Source organism: Falco cherrug, chromosome 10 (genome assembly GCF_023634085.1).
Source record: "Falco cherrug isolate bFalChe1 chromosome 10, bFalChe1.pri, whole genome shotgun sequence".
Classification (NCBI taxonomy): Eukaryota; Metazoa; Chordata; class Aves; order Falconiformes; family Falconidae; genus Falco; species Falco cherrug.
This window is the reverse complement of record NC_073706.1, coordinates 6,160,736-6,185,621: the sequence shown is the minus strand read 5'-3', so window position 1 is coordinate 6,185,621 and position 24,886 is coordinate 6,160,736. Positions and strand designations below refer to the sequence as shown.

General features: G+C 44.1%; 2 protein-coding genes across 3 annotated transcripts; one reads left to right on the top strand and one right to left on the bottom strand.

The window, feature by feature from the left end:
- The first annotated feature begins 71 nt into the window (after positions 1 to 71).
- TTPAL (alpha tocopherol transfer protein like) lies at positions 72 to 9,605 on the top strand. 2 transcript variants are annotated; one of them, XM_055722254.1, is made up of 5 exons: positions 72 to 160; positions 1,643 to 2,095; positions 2,821 to 3,014; positions 4,897 to 5,007; positions 5,724 to 9,605. In XM_055722254.1, exons 2-5 carry the CDS (start codon positions 1,657 to 1,659, stop codon positions 5,997 to 5,999), a joined length of 1,020 nt encoding a protein of 339 aa, XP_055578229.1. In that variant the 5' UTR covers positions 72 to 160; positions 1,643 to 1,656; the 3' UTR covers positions 6,000 to 9,605. The 2 variants fall into 2 exon arrangements, with proteins under 2 accessions (XP_055578229.1, XP_055578228.1); XM_055722253.1 differs by having other exon boundaries at positions 74 to 129.
- Positions 9,606 to 9,898: 293 nt separating this feature from the next.
- SERINC3 (serine incorporator 3) lies at positions 9,899 to 18,280 on the bottom strand. The gene is made up of 10 exons (XM_055722252.1): positions 18,146 to 18,280; positions 17,425 to 17,586; positions 16,763 to 16,956; positions 15,569 to 15,648; positions 14,673 to 14,810; positions 13,650 to 13,819; positions 12,828 to 12,918; positions 12,242 to 12,419; positions 11,590 to 11,817; positions 9,899 to 10,821 (listed from the first exon to the last, which is right to left on the bottom strand). Exons 1-10 carry the CDS (start codon positions 18,182 to 18,184, stop codon positions 10,683 to 10,685), a joined length of 1,419 nt encoding a protein of 472 aa, XP_055578227.1. The 5' UTR covers positions 18,185 to 18,280; the 3' UTR covers positions 9,899 to 10,682.
- Positions 18,281 to 24,886: the final 6,606 nt, after the last annotated feature.

Below are 24,886 nucleotides of genomic sequence, written 5' to 3'. Positions count from 1 at the left end.
GGCATGAGCGGGAGCCCGCAGCGCTCGGCAGTGACCGCGCACGCGCGGCGCCAACGTCACTTCCGGGCGGCTGTTGTAGTTCCGGGGCGCCGCTGCCTGGAGACGGCGCAGCTGCGCGGGAGCGCTCTGGTACGGCGGCGGGGCAGGGCCCGGGCTGCAGGTGAGGGGTCTGGGGGGCTGGTTCTGGCGCTGAGGAGTCGGGGGGGGGGGGTGGGTGTCTGGTTCTGGCGCTGAGGGGTCTGGGGGGGGGTGTCTGGTTCTGGCGCTGAGGGGTCTGGGGGGGGTCTGGTTCTGGCGCTGAGGGGTCTTGGGGGGGGGCTGGTTCTGGCGCTGAGGGGTCTGGGGGGGGGGCTGGTTCTGGCGCTGAGGGGTCTGGGGGGGGGGCTGGTTCTGGCGCTGAGGGGTGGGGGGGGGGGGGCTGGGTCTGGCGCTGAGGGGTGGGGGGGGGGGGCTGGGTCTGGCGCTGAGGGGGGGGGGGGGGGGGGGCTGGGTCTGGCGCTGAGGGGTGGGGGGGGGGGGGGCTGGGTCTGGCACTGAGAGGGGATAAGACTGGAGGGGCACAATGCTGGCGCTTAGCGGGCCTCCTTGCCCCTACACCCACCTCAGTGCTGGGAGCACAGGCAGGGCAGGGACTAGGGATTCGGGTGCTGCACAACCCGGTCTGTAAGGAGGTGAAGCACAGCCCTCTGAGTGATCCTGGGACCTCTCCCGAGGAGCCTGGGGAAGGGATGGTAGAAGTAAATCATTCAGATGTCTGTCACTGCAGGAGGAAGCTGGTTATGTGGGATAGTATTATTCTGACTGGCAATTCCTGTGTGACACCCAAGAGCGGTATAGTGTGCCGTGACTGACTCTTGAATAGGACTAGCTCAGGAAAAAAAGGCATATATTTCTCTTTAAGTCCCAGATCAAGCTGCAGGAAATATGCCAGGCTCATAATTTTATAATTTTTTTACTCATTTCTATCCACTTGCTACTGGATTTGCAAATTCAGCTCCCAGTTCAGAAATATTGGCAGCACATTAAAACTAGATTAAGCCTACCTTGATATCCATGCAGTGCTGGCATGAGAGTCTAATTTTCTCACCTGCTCATCCAGTCTGAACTGCAGCTGTTTCTTATGTTCCTGAGTGCCGCGCCTCCTGAATTGCTCAAAATGTTCATGTGGGCAGACATGCTAATTGAGGCATGTATTTGCCAGAGAAGCTAATGAAAACTAGCTGAGCCCAGACAGCTGAGAGTTTCTCAGAGGAAGGTGTAATTTGACCAAATGTGAGATCCTGCCTAACTAGGATGTGTTTGCTTTAGTTTCTAATTAAACCTAGGAAATAAATGTTAAGGCAAATTAAATTCTGTGTTTTGCAATGCAGCTGTGTAATCCTGTATTTTAATTCTGTTAGATTTCATCCAGGGTAGTTTTCTACCTGCTATAAGATAAAGAGATTAGAGAAACCTGCACTTTCTAATCCTAGCAAGAGAATTAGTGTCTGAACTGTGCTTCTGGCTGTAGTGCTTGTTCTTGGAAGGGCAGTCTCCTTAGCCAAGAAACAGAGAGATACAGGACATAATAAATACATAAATAGTTAATATACTTGTTAGTCTGTGGGGTTGTTTGTCATGTGTAACACTTGGTTTTTGACAGATTCCTGCCACATTATGTCAGGAGACAGCGACTGCACCAGGACAAGCCCATCAGTGGGGTCTCCATCGGACAACGAGTTCTTGCCAGATAGGCCAAAGTATGTTTGCTCTCTGTCTCCTGATCTCATTACCAAAGCCCGGGAAGAGCTCCAAGAAAAACCTGAATGGAGGCTCCGTGATGTGCAGGCACTCCGAGATATGGTGTGCAAAGACTATCCCTCCCTGGGGACCTGCCTGGACGATGCTTTTTTGCTAAGATTCCTCAGAGCCAGGAAATTTGATTACGATCGAGCTCTTCAGCTTCTGGTGAACTACCACAGCTGTAGGAGGAGCTGGCCTGAGGTCTTCAATAACTTGAAGCCATCTGCAATAAAGCCTGTCCTAGAGTCTGGTTTTGTCACTGTGCTGCCTCGTCTGGACCCAGAGGGACGCCACATTGTCTGCATCCGACCAGGTACTGAAATGCATGAATGTCTTTGTTCTCAGAGTTCAAGGTGTGTCCGAGTCAAAAAGATCTGCTTCCTTGCTTCCTTCTCTCCTGTGAACAGTGGTTACTTAGCAGAGTACATGGGTTCTCTTTGAAATTTGAAAAGCTAACTTGTGAAGGGACACATTTGCCGTTAGCCAACGGTATACCAGTTCCTTTTCCTGTGTCAGCAATAACTGCAGTTATGTCAAAATGAAAATGCAGTGAGGTGGGTTGATGAAATATTAGGTAATTCAAGAAAAATTAATGTGTAGTAACTCAAATTGAAACAGGGCTGTTGGCCTACAGTTAGAAGCTTGTGTTTTGTTTTGACAGTAAGTGGAGAGAGGAGCCTAGGACTCCCATGTAAACATTCAGAGCTTTCTATGTACTTCTGGTGCTGCCAGGCTTGCTGTAAATTTGCCTTCATTCATTCTCCTCTTTTTCCATTTACCTGCTTTCTTTCTGAGCTGAAGCTGCTTCTAATAAGCTGTGCTGGGTAGAGAACAGGGTTCTTAAAACCATTGCCTTTTCCCTGAAGTAAACATGAGTTGCCATTTATCTCTTGCTTAAGAAAGGCTGCTCTGAGCTAGGACTGTGGCTGTTAAAGACTAACTTTTAAGAGTCCAGGAAAATAGAAAATCAGTTTTTGGAATGTGTATTATTAGCTTATATTTATTCTCCGACTTACCATCCATGTCTTGTAACCTCAGACAGATGGACACCCAGTAATTATCCGATTACTGAGAACATTCGTGCCATATACTTAACGTTAGAAAAACTCATTCAGTCCGAAGAGACCCAGGTGAATGGAATTGTAATCCTGGCAGACTACAAAGGAGTCAGCTTATCTAAGGCGTCTCATTTTGGTCCTTTTGTAGCCAAAAAAGTGATTGGAATTCTTCAGGTAAGACCTGAACTGGTGGGAAAATAAGCTTGTGCATTGTAAATGACTGCTTCTTTGTCTAGAGTTCTTGACTATGTTACCAGAAACCTCAGCATCTTGGCCTTTACTAGCAGACTTAAAAGGTGTCTCTGCCCAACCAGTTTCTCACACCCTTGCCAAATTACCTCACTTGTCCTTTTTTTGACTTTTGCATCCCTGAAAATAAATTTGCATTAGAAATGCAAACTTTGAGTTGGAAGAGAAAAAATTAGTTTTGTCAGGTAGTGGTAAGGAAGAGAGAGAACAGCGAATTACGCTTAGAAGACACTGTTTTGCCTGAATGCTGAGGAATGGCTTGTTATTTAAATGGTTCCTGTCAGCCAAGATGGAGCTAACCACTGGGGAAGTGCAAGTTCAAGTACTGCTGTAAAAATTTTGCAGAGAGGGTGTGATTTGAGGAGGATTTCCATCCATTCCCTGAAAGAAGAGAGTCTTCTTCAGCTTAGGGGGCCACAAAAGAGTAATAAAAAGGATCTCTGTCTAGATGTTTGGAAGGAAAATGATGGAGAGCAAGTTAGAGCAAGGGTGTAAGCACAAGTGGAGTTGTACAGAATAGGAAGGTGAAAGGAGTAACCTGGCCAAGGTGGCAGGATGGTCTGATGATTTTACTTGATGTTTTACCATCCTATCTGGAGGAGTAAGGTGAGGAAATCTTCTCTTGAATGGATTTATGCCATCATTACTTTTATTCTGGCCTGAGCTAGTTATGTTCTTTGTTGTATCTATGGGGGGTAAGGAAGGATGGGAGGAACCAGGGGAGTTCAGGGAGATGATAGCAGTGAGTCTATGAATGCCTATATAAGAACTTGCTCCTTTAGATTGCTGATAATCTAAACTTGTCATTTTACTGTCTGATCCCATGTTTAATTCATACAAATAGTGTGATGGGTGTCCTGCTGTTATTAGTGGAAGCTTTTCACAAAACAAAAGCTGAACTTGGTGAAGGACGTGAAAGTATGGATTGTATATAAATGTGTTGCATCAGACTTGCTGAGCTGTGTCTCTTGTAAAGATGAGCTAATTCACTGACCTTCTTAAGGAGAAAAGTACTCCTGCAGTGCATGTTACCTGCTTTTCACTCCAAGCATTGACTGCTTGCTCTGTATATGCAGAGCTGGTTATAAGGGAAGGAAACTTCACTGTGGCACATGAGACTTTAATTGCTGATCGTGACCTTTTGCCTTGGAAAAATGTTTCTGCAAATAAGTATCTCCAGCAGAAATCTCATAACTAGCTGTTGTTTTAAACTATCTTGTATAGCAGATGCTGTGTATTCTGTTGGCAGCAGAGCCTGTTTGTCTTTTGCAGTTAGCTTGACAGAATAGTTGGAATGGCAGAAAAATAGTGATATTAGATTTCTTCCTTACATAAAAGCACATTTCAGAGTGTCTTGGGCACCAAATCATGTGTTTGGACACACTGTTAGAATCAGCCTGCTCTGGCTCCCAATGTGGTGCACCCCCACAGAAACCTGGGTTGTTACTTTGTAACTGCATCATTATCAGGGTTGGGAATATGTGAATGAAGGACAGTGATTACCTAGGTGTCTTTGTCAGGGGAGATGAAGAACAGTAAGAAATGAAAATTCACTGACAGCGATGTATTTCTCAATGCAGGGTTTTCTTGTCTCTTGACTTTATTTTTATGCTTGCAGATCTCCTCCTGAGACTGTTCCCTATTACGAGGTGAATTTCTGTTGCTGTATTGGTTTATGTTGGTACCTCAGATGAAAAAGTTTGGGAGCTGGTGGGTTGTGCTGGCAGTCAGTTTCAGGAAATCTTAAAAAGAGGAAGATGGCAGATGTTTTCTAAACTGCATTATAAAAATCTTCTTTACCCTTCAGGATGGATTCCCCATTCGAATAAAAGCTGTTAACATAATAAATGAGCCTCGTATATTCAAAGGCATTTTTGCAATCATCAAGCCTTTTCTGAAGGAAAAGATAGCAAACCGGGTAAGGATTTATGTCATTTTAATGTTATTGGGTTTGGGTTATGTGCTTGGCCACTGCAAGTAAAAAAACATTGAAAAACTCCACAACTAGAACAATGTTGGTTCTATTTACTTGATCTAACTGGTCCTTTCTGATATATTTTTTAAAAATATGCCTGTTGGCAAAATTCTTCATGAGGGAGAAGCTTTGAGGAATTGAATATTGGCATACTAATATGGAACTTTAGTACATAGGCTGTGTATTCAGGGCATTAATTCTATCCCTGGGGTTGGGTTATTTCAGCAAGTAACAATTTGTTTAGGAGGTGGCATCACAGGAAATCTTCTTCTCCTTAAGCAAGTGTCCTGCATGGCACAAGTATTCTTTCCATAGGACTGAATGTAATTGTGAAGGATGATGCTTTTTTCACAATGATAAGTGCTTCCAATCCCATGAATGAACTTGGGGACGAGCTGAATTTGGAATCTTGGCACAAACTAGCACATGTCAAGTTTCTTGCTGGGATTTAAGCTGCACTAGGCTTGGGTTGTCCCAAGACACCTCTCACTAGTGTGTCTAACTACACCTGCCCAATGTTGTATGCTGTCGCTTGCCCATAAAAACATAATTTCTGAAATTTGCTCTTTAACTCAGAGTAAGCTTGTTAGCTGACTGTTTGTTTGCTGTAAAGCATTTGGTATGCACTACTAACAGCTATCTTCTGCTTTCTCCTTCAGTTTTTTCTTCATGGCTGTGATCTGAATTCTCTTCATCAAAACATTCCCCCAGTGATCCTTCCTGAAGAGTATGGTGGAACTTCAGGGAAGCTGGACATCTCTGCATGGAATGAGCTGCTGCTAGCCTCCGAAGAGGACTTTCTGCATGATTTCTCACAGTTGGTTCTCCCATGCGACAGCTCACCCCATGACATGCTAGTGAGTGGGGATGCTGATGACAAGCAATGTGATGATTCTCTGCGAGGCATGAAACCTCAGCTGTATTACTGTTATTAACAAACCAGTGAAGGGAAGTTTTCCAGCACAGTTAAGATCTGTTCTGATAGGGATATTGTGAACTCTGCCTTACTCCTAAACTTGCAGTTTAGGAACAGACCGCTGAGGCACTTTACACTGTAGAACCAAAGGAAGCTAAAGAAGGCACAATAGGGGCAGGGCAGAGTTTGGGGGTGATAAAGGCAAAGGGCACAAGTTATGTAGAGTACTTGAGGCTCGTCAACCTCTGTGTGAATGATGCAAACTGGCCTATTCTTTCTAATGGTAAACAAAAATTACAGTATGGTAAGCTTGATAGTTTCTTATCCCCTCCCCACGCAGGTGAACAGTGACAGTGATGATTTCATAGCTTTGTGACCATCTGTTCCTTCCCATTCTGAAAACAAGAAAATTGCTTTTGAGCTCTGCAAAATGTAGTTCTGTCAGTGAAGATTGCTTAAAAACATAAAAAGTCCAACTTGGCCCATCCTCTGTCACTTGGTTCAGATTGTGAGTTGGCACTTCTGAAATATCTCAATCCATATTTTTATAAAATTAATACAGAGCAAAACTTTCTTATCCATGAATATCAGTATGCAGATAATCTCTGAAACTTCCTCACAGCAGGAAGAACTATACCTGGAGGCTTAACTACTATAACATCTATGCCAAGGTTTAGTATAAACAGTTGCAACCTTCACTTTCAGAAAACATAAAGATTTTTAGATCATGTGCTAAGGCTTTCGATTGGATAACAGCATCAGATAATGAGGTTTGGGACCAAGTAAGAAAAACTTATGCCATCTGCTTTCCCATGTTGTCAGTTGTTCAGTTTGTCAGCTGGTTGTGATGAGGAACTGGGTAACTAACTCATACACAGAATTTGTAAGGAGGCTTTGTAGCAGTTGGCATATAAGGTATAGAAGGCAATACTTCATGTGAGACAGCAAGGTGCTGCTTTAGCTTGTAACTTTGGGCAGAATTTGAGTTTAAGTCTGTGAAACCAAATGCAGACAGGCTATTTGAAAGCACATTCTTAAATTTCCTGGTATTGTAGCATTTTGTTCACTGTGCTTGTCAGCTATTTTGTGAAATGTTACAACTTTGTTTTCCACTTTGTTGACCTCTTTTGTCTTTGGTTGTCATGTTCCTGTATGAAGTTAGACTTTAATCATCCCTGTAATATTTACCCTTAGCTTGTATGCCTGTGGTTCTAGGTCTTTGTCTAGAGACAGAGCTAAGACTCCAATGTCAAATCAGGGTAAGATACCTATGTCTAAATAAGCTGTTCCCACTCCCCAGGTTCAATCTGTTTAATGGTCTTAATTAGAATTTAGCTCTCAGCACACTCTTTGCACATTTTTTTTTCTGCTCTGTAATAGTGTGGAGACGGGAAACCTCACTAGGACCAGGAAAGCGCACACCCTGTTACTTCAAGGTGAAATATTTCACTGTTTGGTGAAAAAGAACATCCCTTCCCTTCTAATTGGAGACTTTTCTCTTGAGCACTTTCTCTGGGTGAAATCTTTATTTAGTGCCAAGTGTGATTATAGGTACCAGTTATGTTTCTGTAAATATAAAACTAAAGCATCTTGAGGATTTCAGACATTCACTTTTCAAAGTGCCAAACTCTGTTTTGAATGTCTTTCTTTCCCTCAGTCCCCCTACAGCATGATTGCATTGCCAAAAAGAGATGAGACTACCACTGTAATGACTTCCTGATCTGGCAGCAGGCCTCACCCTGGACCTAGGGGGTAGCAAATGCTATACCTGCCATCCAAGCATTATAAAAGGAGACTGGGTTCTGAAAAGGGGTAAACGGTGAAGCTTTTTTTCTGGGTGGCAGTTCAGAATTTGTGGGAGCGTGGAACTTGTCACTTGAACTGTTCTAGATTGAAGGTGGGAAGAGATTAAATATCCTCATTGAAAGCATCTGATTTTTCCTACCTTTTGTAAGTCAATTCTTACTCCTCTTTGACAGCTATTGCCTTTAGTGTAGGGGGAAAAAAAGCCCAACAATTTTAATCTACTTAAAGTAAGAGAGTACTGCTAGCCACTTTTTAATTTCTGACCGTAATATGCTGTGTGTTTTGCGGAGATTAATTCAGTTCTTTGTGCCACCTAGCAAGACAGTAGCACACAGCACCAGGACTTAGGTAAGTGGCTGCCCATGCTGTTTAACTGCCAGAACGTAGAGACTGGTATTTATGTTGTAGTGCCTCTGAAGTCCAGCCACAATGTAAAATTAAAAAAAAAAAAAAAAAAAAAAACAAAAAAAACCCAAAAAAACCAGAATGGACCATTTTTTCTAGAGGTGAAGGCATGACTGGTATTTTGAGCCTCTTCCCTTAATTGTGCTGCAGGGTTTGAAGTGGTGGTATTTTGACAGTTAACCTGTTAAGAACAACTACTTTGATCCTCTTATGTAACTATTAGAGAAGGAGGTTGAATATTCAAAATTTGATTTAGTGTCCTTCAAAAAGAAAAAAAAAAACACCTAGTGGTATTCAGCAGGTGGCTGAGGAACCTCTACAGAAACAACACCCTTTTTTTTAGGCTTTTATATTCTCTTGCATGCCTTAAATAGTGGGCAAACTAGATCAGTCCCTTCCTCCCCTTTTCTCCTCTGCTCCCAGAGAAACTAAGACTAAATGTTTTAAATGTAATAGATAAGGCTATATCATCAATGTGGAAAATAGCCTGTCTTATGCCTCCAGAACTTCTTTTTCTTAAACTTGGCTGCTGGGCAGTTGATGTCAGGATGTTTAAACTAAGCTTGAACTTAGCTTTATCAGGCATCTAACTGTTACTTCTAATTTGCTCTTTCTCGGCTTTAGAACTCAGAGAGAGTTGCACCCATACTGAGCTGTATCTCTAACACTTTTTAGGTTCATAACCAGTGCTTGGCTTGGCTTAACAGTAAGCACAGCTCTGTTTTACATGCACCTGACTACTGAGCTGAGAATGCTCTCTGAGCTTGAGCACTTACTAGCAAAGAAACCAGTTTGTTCCCAAAATTTCTTAAGTCAGCATTTGGCAAATAAACACTTGTTTTTAAGTATGCAGTCTCCTTCTCTGCAAGTTAATAGAAAAGATAGGCAAAGCTTACAGGTTGGGGAATTTTTTTGGTTGTGGGTTGTTGGTTTTTACAGCACTAAAACTGATCTGTGCTTTTTTCCACTTGAAGTAACTTTGTTTCTGGAGGTTATATGCCTTGCCCAGTACATAAGCCATCCCTGCCAATTCCAACACCTGGTAAGGAAAGATACTTGAACTGCACTGGGCAGCCATGGCATTTGCCATTAAGTGGGACAAGAGGTAGCTGCATACTGTACATAAAAGTACTTGAATTTATACTGTTGCAAATGGGTGTTACAAACCCTGAGGTATTTTCAGGAACTGGGTGAAGTATTTGTTTTGTTAAATTCATTTTGGCATGAGTTAATCATAGTGTTATTCAAACTAATAATTTTGCCTTCTGTTATATGTGGGCCTAGAAGCGTTGGGTGGTTAAGTGTACATCTTATTTTGACAAAATTTATTTTTATATTGCATTTTATAAAATGGAGTGGTCAAAATGTGTACTTCTATGATGCACGACTGGGTGATTAAACACATTGTAACAGCTGCTGATTTGATATTTAAAATATTTTTGCCTCGTGTCATGTTGGGGTATTTTATTGTAAAAAAAAAAGACAATAGCAACATATACTTAGTTCCACACTAACCACACAGTTGCAAGAATCACATGGAAGATGCAGTTTGTTTCAAAAAAAAAACATTATGACTCCCTAGTTGCTTCATGGAGAAAACATCCAGTCACATCCAACTGGACACTGTGGCAGCTAATTAGCATTTTAATAATTTTGCATTGAAGAATAACTGGTACTTCTTAATGCTTCTCAACAAATCTGCAACAGTTTCAGTAGTTAGTCTGCTTTATTCAAATGAGTTGACAGTGCAAATGCCTTAGTGCCAATAATAATTTCAGGTACATTATTTTTATAAGCATATTAGACAATTGAAATCCAGTAGAAGCTCTATTTTTCCACCCCCATCGAAGTTGTTTAAGCTAGTCATACACTTACCACTCCATATTTGGCAAACATGCTAAAAAAGAAGTTACCATAGAAGCTGGCTCCTAGAAAGGGAGTTTTTTCTGAAAAGGAACTAGTGAACCAGTTTTTCAACCTTGAAGTTGTATTCTTTTGGTGAGGAATACAGGGGGGTTTGCCACAACACAGGAAAGTAAGTATAATTTAAATAAACTTTTGCAGTGGAATGTAGAAATCAAGCAGCATGGCTTAAACTTCCAGGAACCCAAACCTTAGCATACTAGTGCATTATGCTGAATATAATTGTTCTTTAAAATATATTACTCATATTTAGCTAAGTGTTACTTATATTCAGTAGAAAGGTTGTGGCTATTGGACAGAACAGATACTTTCTTTTGCGCTTTGACAGCACAACTGTAGTGAATTTTAAAAATGCAGTAATAAGATAACCATGACAAGGTTAAAATAGAAAGGTAACATAATAATTTTGATTCTGCATCAAGCATTATGCAATACATAACTTTCTATCCACCTGCATGTTAATATCAACATAAGAAACAGTAACATAGACAGTGTAACTAAAGCAATACATGAACATTTTGGCTCTCAGCAAAAAGTTCCCCACTTTTGTAAGCTCAGGTGCAGCAATTTAACTGAAGTCCCTATTAGTGAGGACAAGAGGAGCCACAAGGGTCCAAAGATAGAGGATGAGACAAACCCAGCTGGAGGTTATCTTCACCCACACGGCTGGCCACTTACTTGTCATTGTTTTAAAATCTGCATCAGGGCTGAAAAGTAAAGTCGTCAATTAATAGATACAGAAGGCACCTTCCACTACTCCTTGCTACATGTCATATAAATCTGAAGTTAGGACAATCCTTTGGGACCCTCTGATGCAAGAACCTTTGTGGGAGCACAGCGAGACAACTAAACCAGCAGTTTCCTGTGGTTCCTTCATAGGCTGCTTGTTCTTGGTACCACTGTTCAAAATCGACCTGCTTGTGCTACTCTTAAAGGAAGTATTTGAGTGACCTATGCAATAGTCTCCTGACAGCTGCTGCTCTGTAAGTGGGTTTGCTAATGTATACAACATGGCAGTCCTGGGGAAAGCTGTTCAGAAGCTTCAGCAGTAGAGGATATGTCCAAGTATTCCCAACACATCTAGGAAATCATATCGCTGTTTAAGTGGCATGTATGGCTGTCCACGCACACCTTTCCCAGGGTGACAAGCCAGTAGTATCAAGCTGGCCTCTGACAAACTCCCCAGGAAGCCACCTTAAACCAATTTCATATGTATCCTTCCTCCTACTTGCCTATCTGAAGGACTGTAACCACGCTTTCTGCCCCTGCAGCTGTGAAGCAGTCCACTAGGACTACAGCTGCTGATTTTGCCTTTTTACATCTTAATTCAGCAACACAAAATTGAGAAGGCGCAACTGTCATGTTACTGGCATAGGGACAGCAGCACCTTAACCAGCCTGGCAGCAGTAGCCTATGCACCTAGAAACTACATGCTGGCTAGCACACACAACCCGCTGCTTTCTGTTTGCTCTTACCTGTACCAGTTTGTGAGTGTCATCATGATGTAAAGAGATGCAAGAAAGAGCATGAAGTGAAAGAAGGTGTAGCTGTACTGAACACCATCCTTCTCATTATCCATGACACGGCGCACTTCTCCATCCTCTGCAGCCCCGCTGCCTGTTCCCACAGTCTCCTCCAGAATGGCACTGTCACTCCCAGACAGTGTCAGCTTGTTCACCTGGCTGTTACTTGAAGAGCGAATGCTGCAGTGTAACCCAAAAAGAGACATGGTTAAAAACTCCTTTTTCACTTCGTTCTGTCTGCTAATAAAGCAAGCAACAGGCTACAATGAATATCTGGGACTAGCAAATAACATTTTTTAAATCCATCTGGAAACACAAGGAAGCTTCTCAAAGAGATCTGTTTTCATCCAAGCTTTTTTTGTTAACCTAATTAAACAGTGTTCCTAGTCCAGGTCTTGTAACACATTTTGTTCAATTCTCTGGTTTGGGCTAATAAGGCCTATCCTCATCCACAAAACAGAACCAGGGTTATTACCCATATTTGGGCTCAAGCCTTGGATATGAATAAAGGCAGGTACATTTTTCACTAAACCTGGATTCAAACCAAAAAAAAAAAGCAGAAAAATCCCAAACATTTCTCATTTGATAGCAGTGCTGATCCCACCTGGAATACAAAAGGCAAAGGACAAAGATAACCAATCCAACAACACTCTGGGCATCCCACCACTGCAGGGACTTGGGCGGAGCTGGAGTAGCAGGTACGACAGTGGTATTTGCTGGAACAGCTGTGGGTGTAGCTATCTGGGTAATGATGTTCAGCAAACTTGGGTTACAGTTTCGTTCTGAAAGGGATTTCAAGGCAGATTAAAGAGAGATGAGCTTTGTCAGCATTTAGCTAAGAAGACATTACAAATAAGCTTGCAGTTTTTCATTCCCTCTAACTGCTGATCTCTCCAATTCCCCAGAGGCAGCAATGGCACAGAATATTTTTCTTCCCTGTGAGCTAGACAAAAGTGTAATAAATAAATAAATAAAATAAGAATGCCCCAACACTTCCCTCTCCCCCCTCACGGATACCCCAGTTTAGTTCTGGAAAGGTGCAATTTGATGGTTTCTGTAAAGTCAGCTTTACTGCCCCCACTACATTCTATCTAGACAGATCAGCACAGTGATCTGTAATAATTACAAGCCCCATCAACAGCTTCTGCTTTCACACCAAAACGTGTTACTCAAGACAGCCTGCTGCTTACCAGGCTCATTGGACATGGCTGACCAAGTGAGATACATGGTGTAGAGTGTGATAACTGAGGACTGGAGGAGGCCAGAGCGAGGCTGATGTTCCTGTTCAAAGACAGAATAGCAAGCCAAGGTCAAAAGGGCAAGTTTTACCTATAGTTGAATAATTTTAACGTACTGCCACAGATTCAGCAATTACTAGCATGAAAACCTTTATTTTTAGCAATGCACTGGGCTTTGTTCTATGTTCAGAAGACTGGAAGAAACTCCTTAGAGTAATACAATTTATGTAGTGAGCAACTCAAGCATGGAAGGAATAAGCAAACCAAATCCAGTTTCTCTGTGCCCAAAACTCAGTTATGGGTTCTAACTGAGTTAATCCCAACTTGCTTAACAGTTCTAGAGATACAAATCTAGCATGTGATTTATTTGAGCAATACCAGTTCAGAATCAAGGAACATGCATGCTTCCTCTCATATTAAACATGCCTACCCATTATTTCAAAGCCATGGCATTAAGCCAATAAATTACCAGCTTATTTTGCTTTTCGTTAACGGGTGTCTCTGTTCTGCCACAACCTTTCATCACCAAAACCATGGTAGCAGTCTCCCACACAGAAAAAAAGTCTAAAACAACATTAGCCAAAAAAACCCCACACGTATCTTCAAGAAATACGTCACTACATAGTGCGCTGGTTTCAGAGCAAGATTATTTTTTAAAAAAAATATGTTCCTAGCTAGCATAGCAAAATTTTAAACTTGTTATGTCTGAATTGGTGCTACATCTTTCTTACTTCCCTGCTTTGTATGTCAGAAGAAAACAGCAGAGAAGAATACCTGAACTTTTGGAAGGATAGAAACAACGGAGACAGCAATGCACAGGATCATGTTAATGCTTATGAAGAACTTGTTCTCAGTGCAGTCATCAGGCTTGGTGTAGAAAACACAGAAGAGAACAATAAAAACCAGCGACAAGGCATAGAACAAACTTGTACAGGACAGCAGAGCTGGAGGGGAAAAAATGAACTGTTAGAATACACATATAGTTTAACAATATATTTAACGTGATTTAATAACCAGCTACTATTGTGATGAGACAGTCCCTCTTCCTCACCTGGAAGCCTGGTTCAGAAAACTAGACTAGCAAAATGCATTTGTATTAGGTATGGCTAAATTTCTGCTTCGGCTCACTAAGTGTAGCTCAGAGGAAAGCCAACGCTGCCATCAGGGAAGCAGGACCTGCCTTTCAGTAGCATTTTAATTGGCTTAACTGATGTCAGGCCACAGTGTCAAAATGAGAGTGCTTTTCACATGCTTCTCACGGGCTATTTGTAAGCCCTGAATTCCCCCTTCTATGCTAAAGGCCACCCATTTTCATTTCCATTCTGCTATGTTCTTTATAAGAAGCTATAAAATGCTGTTGCAGCATTTGTAGCTATGAACAAAGAACCACAACAATTAGCACTTTGTAATTTAGAGGTCAGCTCGGGAGCGTGCGCTGAGGCACGCTTTGTGTTGTACTGCAGCCACTGTCATCGACATAACTGACTTCCCGAGGACCTCAGCAGGGGAGGCGGCAAAGTCAGAGTTGAAGAAATCCAGCTACTAACTCTGCACTTGCACCGCAAACTAGGCAAGTGTTGTTTATTATGACTGTCAGATCTGCTAATCACAAGCCTAAAATATTTTGCATTTTATTTAATGAGAAAAAAGCAACACGGCAGCTATTAATTCCAAATATTTACAGTAGTGACTCAAGGAGACTGGAGCATAATTCTAGTTATGCCCACAGTCTAGTAAGTGATAATCCACAGAGTACTGGTCAGCAGAAACAAATCCTTCATAGGTTATGATTCCTACCTGCATACCAACATTTAGAATTTCCCTCCTCCATTCTCTCAACCCAGTTCTCATTCCAGGAGTGAGCAAAGTCCACAAGAAGCACCAACTGGATAAGAATGAAGCAGAAGGCTCCGCAAATACCAATAGCAAACCAAGCTAGAAAAGGAAGCAAGAAAAACAAGATTAGCTTTTAGCATTTGCATGCTACCCCAGTTTAAAATAAATACATTAAAAGCTACTAATTATACAGAAGAAAAATAATGAAAATATCTGGAACTATATTTAGAAATGCAGATGCTGTTAATCATATTGGCCTCCATCCTGCAGAAGCATGCAAGGAGTCCCAGCTATTCAAGGGTGCAGCTTATGCTAGTCAGGTTGCGCATGGGAATGTTTAGCCCAACATGTTTTCAGAATGAATGCAAGATGTACATAAAGAAGTCTTGTGTTAGCTAAGTACATAAAGAATAATCATGCCACATTTCTTTTGAGGGTCAACAACCCCTTCAAGTTCCTGTTATGTGGCCAGACAGTAAAAGTTTCTTGCACAGATTTTTCCAGAGATTCTAGGGAAGTATTTAGCACTTGCCAGTTTTCTAAGCTGGCTCTAATCTAAACAGAGTCTGAAGACTCAGCCCAGAAGTGATCATGTCATGATATACTGAATATATTAATATGAATACATCTATATATATACTGAATTACTAATACCCAACAGCTATACACTGGAAAAGAGACTGCTTATTGCCGTAACTTCAGTTGGTCACCAAAATACTGGATGAACCGAGATAACCTGAAGAAGTAGGACACTGTCTTCTACAAGACAACTTTCACTATTGCAACTATAGCCAGTTAAGTCTGTGAAAAGGTTTGAGTTTAATAAACAGAATTCCATGATGACATATCAACTGTACCTCTTGTGAAAGGCCCTTCAGGAATGTAAAATGCTCCAACCATGATAGCCACAATGGCAGCTATTTTGAAGAACCAGAACCTTTAAAAGAACATATAAGTTGAAAATATTGGTCTTACTCTGCACACAACAGTCATTTTACGTGATCTATAAGCAGCTTGCTGTACATGGATGAGTGCCTTAACAAACATTTAAAGAAAAAATGTTGTGTTCAGTGGGATTACAGATAAAGATATCCTTCAAATCAGGGGGAGAGGGTGAAGCAATGGTTAATACATTGGAGACATGGACTCACAGAAACCTCAAAGTTCAACAAAGGCAAATGCAGAGTGTTGCACCTGGGACAGAAAACCCCTGCGCAGCAGGACACACTGGGGGCTGACTGGCTGGAAAGCTTTGCTGAAAGAGGAGCTCCAACAAACAGAATGTGAGTCAGCAGCTCATCCTTGCAGGGAGGAAGGCTAACTGCACTGTTTAACTTGGAGAAAGGAAAAGGGAGATCTAATTGCTGTTTTCAACTGCCTGAAAGAATGGTGTAAAGAAGACACAACCAGATTTTCTTGCAGGTGCACAGCAGCAGGACAAGAGGCAACACACACAAGCTGCAAGAATAGGAACAATTATCTATTGCAAAAAATTGCAAGTGTTGCCCAGAGAGGTCAAAGCATCCCCAACTTTCAAGACATTCAAAACTGACCTAAACAAGACCCTGAATAATCTGTTCCACGTTGATCCTGCTCTAACCAGGAAGTTGGATCATATAATCTCCAAAGGTCTCTTTCAAATTAAATGACACTATAGTAATTCAGTTATCTAGCCCAGAACTAACCCAGTTAAATCAGTGAATCAGAACTCAGAAACCAGTTTCTGCTGGCTTACTGAGTCAGACTGGCCTAGTGAATGACCCCATGAGCACTAGTCAGCGCAGGGATGGCAATATAAACTAGCTGAAATCTAGCATCTCTGTGAAAACACAGAGGGGGTGCCTAGAGCACCACCCTTTTGGTTACCCAATTATCAGTACATTGAACATAAGACATAAATAGGAAGCTTTTTAGGGGAAAAGCTTTGCATTACCCTGTATTCAGTTGAAAAGAAACTTGAGGCTGTCAATGCAGGCATAAACAATTTGCCACTGCGTTCAGCAAAGAAAACTGAGAGAGGAGACAACCAGACAGCTGGCTCACACACATACCCATTGTGTACCGAAGCTCTTGGATCATTACTTGTTTTCACTTCTATCATGAGCAGAGAGAGGAGAAAGAAGAACACTGCCATGGCAAAGCTGATTCGATAGACAGCTCTGTATCCAACAAAGACATCACAGCTGACAAAGCCATCCAGATGTGGTATGCGAGTATGAAGCCCCTCATCACAAAATCCAGGTATCTGAGTAAAGACACACTTAGTTGTGAATTTACATCTGCATTTGCAATTACATTCTTTAAGTGCTCTAACAGCCAAGGCTTTCAGTCAACTGTCATCTGGGAGATCTGATAACAAAAGACCTTGTGCTCAGCCAGCCTGCACAGACTTTATTATCATCTTTCTTTCCCCACGTCATCACTAAAAGCATCCAGGAAGATTAAGACACCATTCAGCAGGCCCTCAGATAATGACTGGCAATCTCCAGGTCTGGTCAGGTCTCAGAGACCAGGCACATACTTAAACATGTACATTCACTGAATTTGTTATTTCAGCTAGAAGCCGTGCAGTAAACGCAGTCTCTTAACTCAGGGGACAAGGCACATTGGGTGTTCGTGTCTCTGGTAATCCATTCCCAGTAAAGAGAACCGATAGCCACTGGCACAAGTAATGGTTTTGCAAACAGTGAGAAGGAGGTTTTCCCCTCCATACCTTTTTCAGCTGCTCTTCCATCCCTGGTGCCAGCATAATGCAAGCAAGAACAGTACTAAGGAGGAGGAGGAAGGCATAGATGAGACGCGTCACTGTTGAATTCTTGCTGTTGGGACAACATCGGCACAGTAAACACGAGGCACCGCTGCACAGGCAGGGAATCTGAAGGACAGAGACAGAAATAGTAAGGGCATTCCCCTCGCAGCTGGCACCGGGGTGTTCAGTGACACCGGGAGAGGAAAACCCAAACTCCATTTAGCAACACTCCACACCCTCCCGGACCGCACAGATAAAACGTTTAATCGCCATTTCTGCCTGACACCGTGTCTGAGCACACCCCCTAGATAACTCGGCTTATCAGCCCGGGCTCAGCTCCCGGGGTCCGCCGCTCGGCAGCGGCCAGCAGCGCCCAGCAGCGCCGCGGCCACCGACACCACCCCGCAAGGGCGGGCCCGGGCCGCCGGCCACCCGCCTCCCGCCGGGCGAGTCCCGCGGCCCCGAGGCAGGCGCAGGACAGCTACAGCCTGGCGCCCGCGCCGCTCCGAGAGGCTGAGGCCGCCCCCCGGCTCCCGCAGCTGGCGGGACCGGGCTTCTGCCCGCAGGCCGCGGGAGGGGAGCCGGCGGGGGCACCGGCCCTCGGCCCAGGCGCGGCTCCCGGCTGGCTCCCCGGGAAGGAAGGGGGAGGATCTGGCGGGGCAGCCCCCCCGCAGCCGCCACTCACCCAGCTGGCCAGCGAGCAGACCCCCAGCGCCGCCCCCATGGCGCCGCCACCGCCGAGACCCCTCCGGCCACTTCCTGCTTCCGCCCCCACCCTGCGGCGTCAGGCGGCCCCCGTCCAGCACCGCCGCCGCTCATTGGCTGCCCCTGCCACGCTGGTGCGCTCGGGGGCCGCTGCCCGCCAATGAGAAGGCAGGATGGAGCCGCGCGCGAGCAGGAGGCTAGGCAGGGACGGCGAAGGGCGCGGGGGGTCGCTGTTTGTGAAGGCTTCTTCCGCCCCCTCCGCCGCGAGGCGGTCGTGAGGAGAAGGGGCTCTGATTGGTCGGAAATGTCCGTGAGTGGGCGGTTCCTCCAGCAGGACAGCCAATGAATGAGGCTGATTGGCAGGCCCGGCAGCCATTCGATAGCTCTCTCTCCCTGTGGCCTCGGGGGATGTTCGGCGGTTGCCATGGCAGCAGCGGGGGTGCCGCGGGCGGGCTGGCGGCATGGCGGCGGGGCGGGCCTGCCACCGGGGCCGCCAGTCAGTCACCGGGGCCGCCCCCGCCGCGCGCAGGAGCTGGGGCCCGACATATTGCCGTCCCATGTCCCTGAGCGCCAGCAGCTTGCAAGGCAAGGCACCCCGGCACAGGGCACCCCGGCACAGGGCACCCCGGCATGCCCTGTACCCCGTTTGCACGGGCAGAGCTGACCCCTCGGGTGCCGGAGGGGACACGGTGTCACCGGGCGCGGTGACAAGCGTCACGTCCGTGCTAAGGCTGGGTCGAAGCCGTGTGAGTTACACCTGCGTCACCGCTCAAGCACTGACCTCACCCCTCACCGGAGGGACGGTGACAACCGGCGGCCTGAGGAAGCGGGCGGGCGGCCTACAGCTGCTGCACGGACAGCCCGAGGGGTGCCGGTGTGGGCCGTGCTGCTCAGGGGCTGGGGACACTGCTGTCACCTGCCCTGCTGGAGGCCCAGGAGGGGCCTGCGCAGCCTCTTGGAGCAGTTGGACCACGGGGGGGGGAACGTGTAACTCGCTCCCACACTTGTCCCGTCATGTCATGAGACAGATGAGCTGGAAAACTCATGCCATGTTACTGCTCCTGCTTTGAGCACCGAGGGGTGTCCCTGAGCTTTGGCCTGTGCCGTGTTGTGAGGGGGCTCTGGGTGGAAGCAGGAAAGCTCCTGAGCCTTTCAGAGGTGGGGGTTCTCAAGGACACACTTCTGCATCGGTTTATGCCACGCTTGGTTCATATTTTGAAGGTGCACAGCTGTAAACGCTAGAGACGTAATTTAAAATGGAAATAGAAGTAGAGGAATCATGTGAAAAGAGACATTGTTCTGCTCTGGGGCCTCCCGGGTTTTGGATTACAAGCATAGTGCACAACTTGCAGTCTGGAGGAGTTAGAGAGAAACAGCTGAGTGCCTACACTCCCCTGTTGCTGGGGGTCTGGGAGCAAATGAAATAGATGAGAGGTAGCTGTGGGGTGACAAAAATTGACACAGGCAATTAAGAAAGCAGTTAGGTGCTACTTTATTGGCACTGGTGTTGCAAAATGTCACAGGGCAGGGTCAGCGCTGACCAGTTTGAGTTATAGGATACGTGCTTGCCATAGCAATTCCAGCTATTTCATGTCACTACCCACTGCGTCAGACCCTTCTTGCCTTCACACAGTCCCTTTCCAAAAGAACTGCTTCCATCACAGAAAGGGACAAATAATCAGAATGACAGCTTTATTACCATCTAAAATTGCCAAGAAATGACAAAAAGCATCCAGTAAACCATCCACTTATTTTCCACAGCAGCTTTAATACTCGATATATGAACATTATGTTAACAGTATCATCTCTCTTGTAATCAGCCTCATTCATGAAGACATACAGGCTTCTTTCAGAAAAAGATCAGACCATAAATCAGTGAAACTGTGCTTCCTTCAGATAATATATGAGCCTTTATTATTAACATATTTTTATTACCCTTTTGGGTGCACCAGCTGGATCTGTAAGAAGGCTTTTGCCGCATCCCTGCTACTCCACTGTTTGTTCACATGAATGTTTGCAGAATAAAGGCAGAATCCAAAATTCTGTGTTCCTTTCCTGGAAATCCTGGGTAAACAAATTCGTAGGTATATTTCCTAATACAGTGATGAAACTCAGCTAAATCCTGAGACTGAGAATGTTTTCTTCACAGGACATTTATAAGATTAACAGTTTCATTAAGTGTTGTGGATTATGCTAGGGAAAGACAAAGGGTACAGATTAAAAGCTTTTTCTTTCAACTGTCCATGTAAAAAGAGATTTCCAAGTGCTCATTTTACTTCCCAGCATAAGCCCCCTCTGGTTCTGCGTAATATCACCTCAAACCACACATGTTTAACAGGAGATAAAGATGAAGTCAGCCTAGTGACTGTCTGCTATGGGAACAAGACAGGATGTGGCAGGAGGTTATCCTGGTTTGTACAAAAATACCCTGCTTTGGTATGTTAATCAGTTCTGACAGCAGGATGAGATGGTGCATCCCTTACATATCCAAACGGTACATCCCATACATATCTATATGTTAGCTGAAGTGCCTAGAATAAAAGCCTTGAAATTAGGTAATATTTAAAGGAACTGTGTCAGGTATAATCATTTGAAAGTAGTTCTCTGCAGTTCTTTGTGCAGTTGAGCTCATAAAAAAATGTCACTCAAACTGGTGCATTAGTGCTATTCTTGTTAATCTCCAGGGTCTCCCTTTTGTGATAACAAAAAGGCAGAACTTTTTCTGATGTTCCCAGAGTATTTGAGGGTCCCTGCTCTGCATGGGCTGTGTTTTTGCAGGTAACATCCCATAGACAGGTTGTAATCAAATAATCCTTTGACCATCCACAATCTTTCAGTCAGGTGAAGGGAAACTGCAAATTGGAATAGGTGGGTCAAACGAACTGTAAAAATTTTAAAAAAAAAAATCATACATGGTCTGTGTTTCTACAGTAGTATTGCCTTGACCCATATGCAGGTCTAAACATCTTACTGTGCTCTGGCCTGCATAAACTTCCACATTTTGAGGTATCAGCATCAGCTTTCTAATATAACCCTCCTAATTACTGGACTTCTATAAAGTGTTTGGCTTTAAACAGTATTTATAACTGTGCTTTGATTGGGTCTCCAGAGCATAAAGAATTACAAGGTTTTCTTTAGGGACAACTGCTTTTCCAGCAGTTTAGTTCAGGCTTTGGGTTGAGCTCTATTCCACCCTCCAGATTTTAAACCGTGCTTTGAGAGGAGCTGTCAAAAGTCCTCCATCCGTGAGGAAGTTAGTCACTAGATAAAGGGCAAAATACTGTTATGGCTGAAACCACCAGTGGGTTTATTTAGTCTTCAAATGGTCAGAGTTAATAGCTTCTACAAAATCATGATGTTCCAGCAGGGCAGAAAGTCCTCTCAAGTATAAATATTGTTAAGTTTATGGAGTTCCCAGATGACTTTCACTGGGGTCTAATCTAATCATGTGCTGTGGATACAGAGACTCACTCACCAGTAATATGCAAAGGAACACCGTGTGCTGTGTGCTGCGATTCCCCAGGGAAGCGCAGGTGACCGGTGCCAGTAGCGTGGCTCTTCGCTGTGCACAGCCTGGCTTTACAGTCGTGAGCCCCTGCGATGTGGGATCAGGAAAAATCAGCCTAGTCCACACTCTTGAGTCTTCAAATATGCAAGCTGCTTTTCTCTGCAGTCTTTTGCTCACGATTTTATAATTCTGATCTTCCCTTGACTGCGTGCTCTGTGACTGCATTAGCACCTGCCTCTGCACTTCTTAGATTCTCTGTTTTCCTATCATGTCATGGATACGTGAGTCATCTTATTTGTGATCCGCTGAGCTGAGTGAGAGTCATAGTAGAGTTGTGCGCTTCAAGGCCATTAGTAACGCTGCTAAAACTTGCATAATATATTCTTCTGTGTCTAAATCCCTGAGAGATTGAGTAACTGTTTTCTTTTTCACCCCAAGTGACTATGCAACTGGATGAGTCACTGCTGCTATGATAGAGGAATTGTAATCTTTGTGTCTTTCCAGTTTTGTTTGGCCAGAAATTTATTTTATAGGACACCTTTGCTCAATCTCTAAATCCTTATATGTCACCAGAGACCTCTTCACTACTTCAATTCACTTCAGATCATGTGCTCTGGTCTGCAGACTGCATTAGTTTAGGTAAAAATAATTGGTAAAACAGATGGAGAGAAATGTTCACCATTATCCAATACCCTGGAATGATATTACCAATTACATAATATCCAATATTGCAAAATATTAAAATAACATTAAATATAAGCTTATTTAAAAAAAACCCAACAACAAACACCAACAATAAAACACAAGCAGAGATATACTGGAGGGAATATTTCGTACAGAAGTTCTGCAGTGACATCTGTGAATGAACCGTGGAAGGGACTAGCAACAGATGGCTGGTGAAAAGGAGGAGGGAGTGAAAGGTGGCCTTTTGTGATAAGTGAGCATGGTATCCCTGCAGACAGCATGGGATGCTCAGGCAGGGCCCTCTGGGGAGCAGGATCTGACCCAGAAGGGGCTAGCACTGTTGGAACAGCTTTAGCTCTGCACGGAGGTGAGTGGGTAGTAACCGTCCCAGGAGCCTCGCAGCCAGAGGCATCGCTGGAGCTTGGCACCTTCCCCCAGCCCTGCAGGCAAGACAGCGCAGAGCCAGGCATCAGCCCCTGCTCCGGCTGGCGATGCTGATCTAGACTTGGTTTTGATACTAGAGCACCTCAGGCTGCACAGGGCATCAAGGTTCCTGCTTTTAAGTAGCCACTTCAAGAGTGGGTGGCCACAAAGTGAGCCAATCTTCTACCTGAGTATTGTCCAAGCACACAGAAACATTGCTGAGTTTATTATGTCAAATGTTTCCGTGTTTTTTCCTTGCCTGATATACTTTTTTTTATTAAGCAAGGATTTATTTTCCCTCTGTGACCCCATTTCTCCCATGAGAGAGCCTGCACTGAAATCCAGCTGGCCAGCCTTCTCGTACCAATGATCACTGCAACAGAACAGCTTCTAGTGAAACAATAGTGGGAGGAAAAGTCAGGAATTTCTGGATTTAATCCTGCCTCGAGCAGTGACGAGTTGTGTGGCTTTAGGTGAGCGACAGGATGATGTGAGTCAATAGGTAATGTGAGAAAATGAACATATCCCAGAGTCATGGCAGGCTCCGTTTGCTCACTTTCCACACAGCTTAAAATCAGATGAGTGCCTGACCCAATTTTTTCTTGTACTAAAAAGAGCAATGCAGGATCATACTGGCTACTAATTTCTTTTAGCCGGAGATTTCTTTCCCCCTCTTTTCCCATTGTCCCCCACACTGGGGCGGCTGCTTTCCAAGATGCTCTGAAGCTAGTCAAATAGGGTTTTTTTCTCATAAATCTTTTAAATCATGTAAATGCTCCCAGCGTACCAGATGACATTTTAGACGCTGCATTTTTGCACTTGTGCCAGGAAGCATTTAGTGTGTTACAGTTGCTTATGTTGTATTTTTTTAAAGAAGGGAAAACAGTTCCTTCCTCTTGTGTCTCCAGCAGAGAGATTGTTTCTCCTTGAGGAAGGAGTTCACATGAGCATATAGATGCGTCAGATAAATCCCTTCCCACGTTCGATATTTGCTAAGTTGAATGATTGTTATTCCAAAACCAATAGCTGGGATGGTTGTGTGATTTAATGTCTCCAGAGCAATTTTTTCTTCTGTTCACAAGCTTTAAAGAAATGAAGTCTAAAAATGAAATCCTCCAATTTAGAAAGACTCATTAACCAAACACTCTTGACCACGTTATCTTCACAAATATTTCTCCCTGTTTGTTTGTTTAAAGCTGGCCAAGAGTTCCAGAAATACTTTTAAGATAACAAAAATGGGCATCCAGATTGGAAAGGAACTCTGTATTTAGAAACTCTGAAATACTGCGGGGGGTGGGGGGGTGGGGTGTGTGTGTGTGTGTGCGCGCGCGCGTGTGTGGCTGTGCTGTTAACTCTTTTCTGGTTGCTCTGAGCCTCCATGCTGTTGGAGAGTGAGTCATGGCATTCTTTATAGAAATGTTTTTCCCATCCTAGATGGTTTAGAAAAAAAGTACCCTAGGGGAGTCTAATTCTAGTCACATCATTGAGTTCAATAGGGCTGTTGCCTGAGAGAGTCTAAATCAAGCAGTTTGCCCAAGGCCGTGCAGGGCAAGAGCTGACAAGGCTCAGCACTCTCTGTGCCCACATCACTGGGGGCAGGAACAGCCACAAGCTCAATTCTGGAAGGGAGGAAAGGGGAAGAACTGAAGGCTGAGTGTTGGTTTATCAGGGGGATCTTATGAACCAGCTTCCTGCGGCAGAACACGCTTGAGAACACGGAGCCTTTACTACAAACACACACACAAATTTTTTAAATGTACATTGAGAGTGTCATGTCACTGCAAAGTTAAGGGTGTCCATGGGAAACAAAAGCAGGTACCTTGCTAAGCTTGACCCCCACAGGTGTTCCAGCGGCAGAAGCAGAGTGATTTCCCCCTAACATAAATAATAGTTCAGTCCTGAATTTGCAGTCATTGTGAGATAATGGCAGAAGGTTTTTTTCAGACTCTAAAGGATGGCTTACCATTTTTAATGAACAGCTGTGTTGTATACCTGTATAACAAAGTACAACTTTGTTACCGTGTTTTCAGGGGCTTATGCAGAACCTGATGCTTTGATAGTCCCACAATGCAATTCTTGGGGGTATTTTCTTTTCAAAGCTGTTTT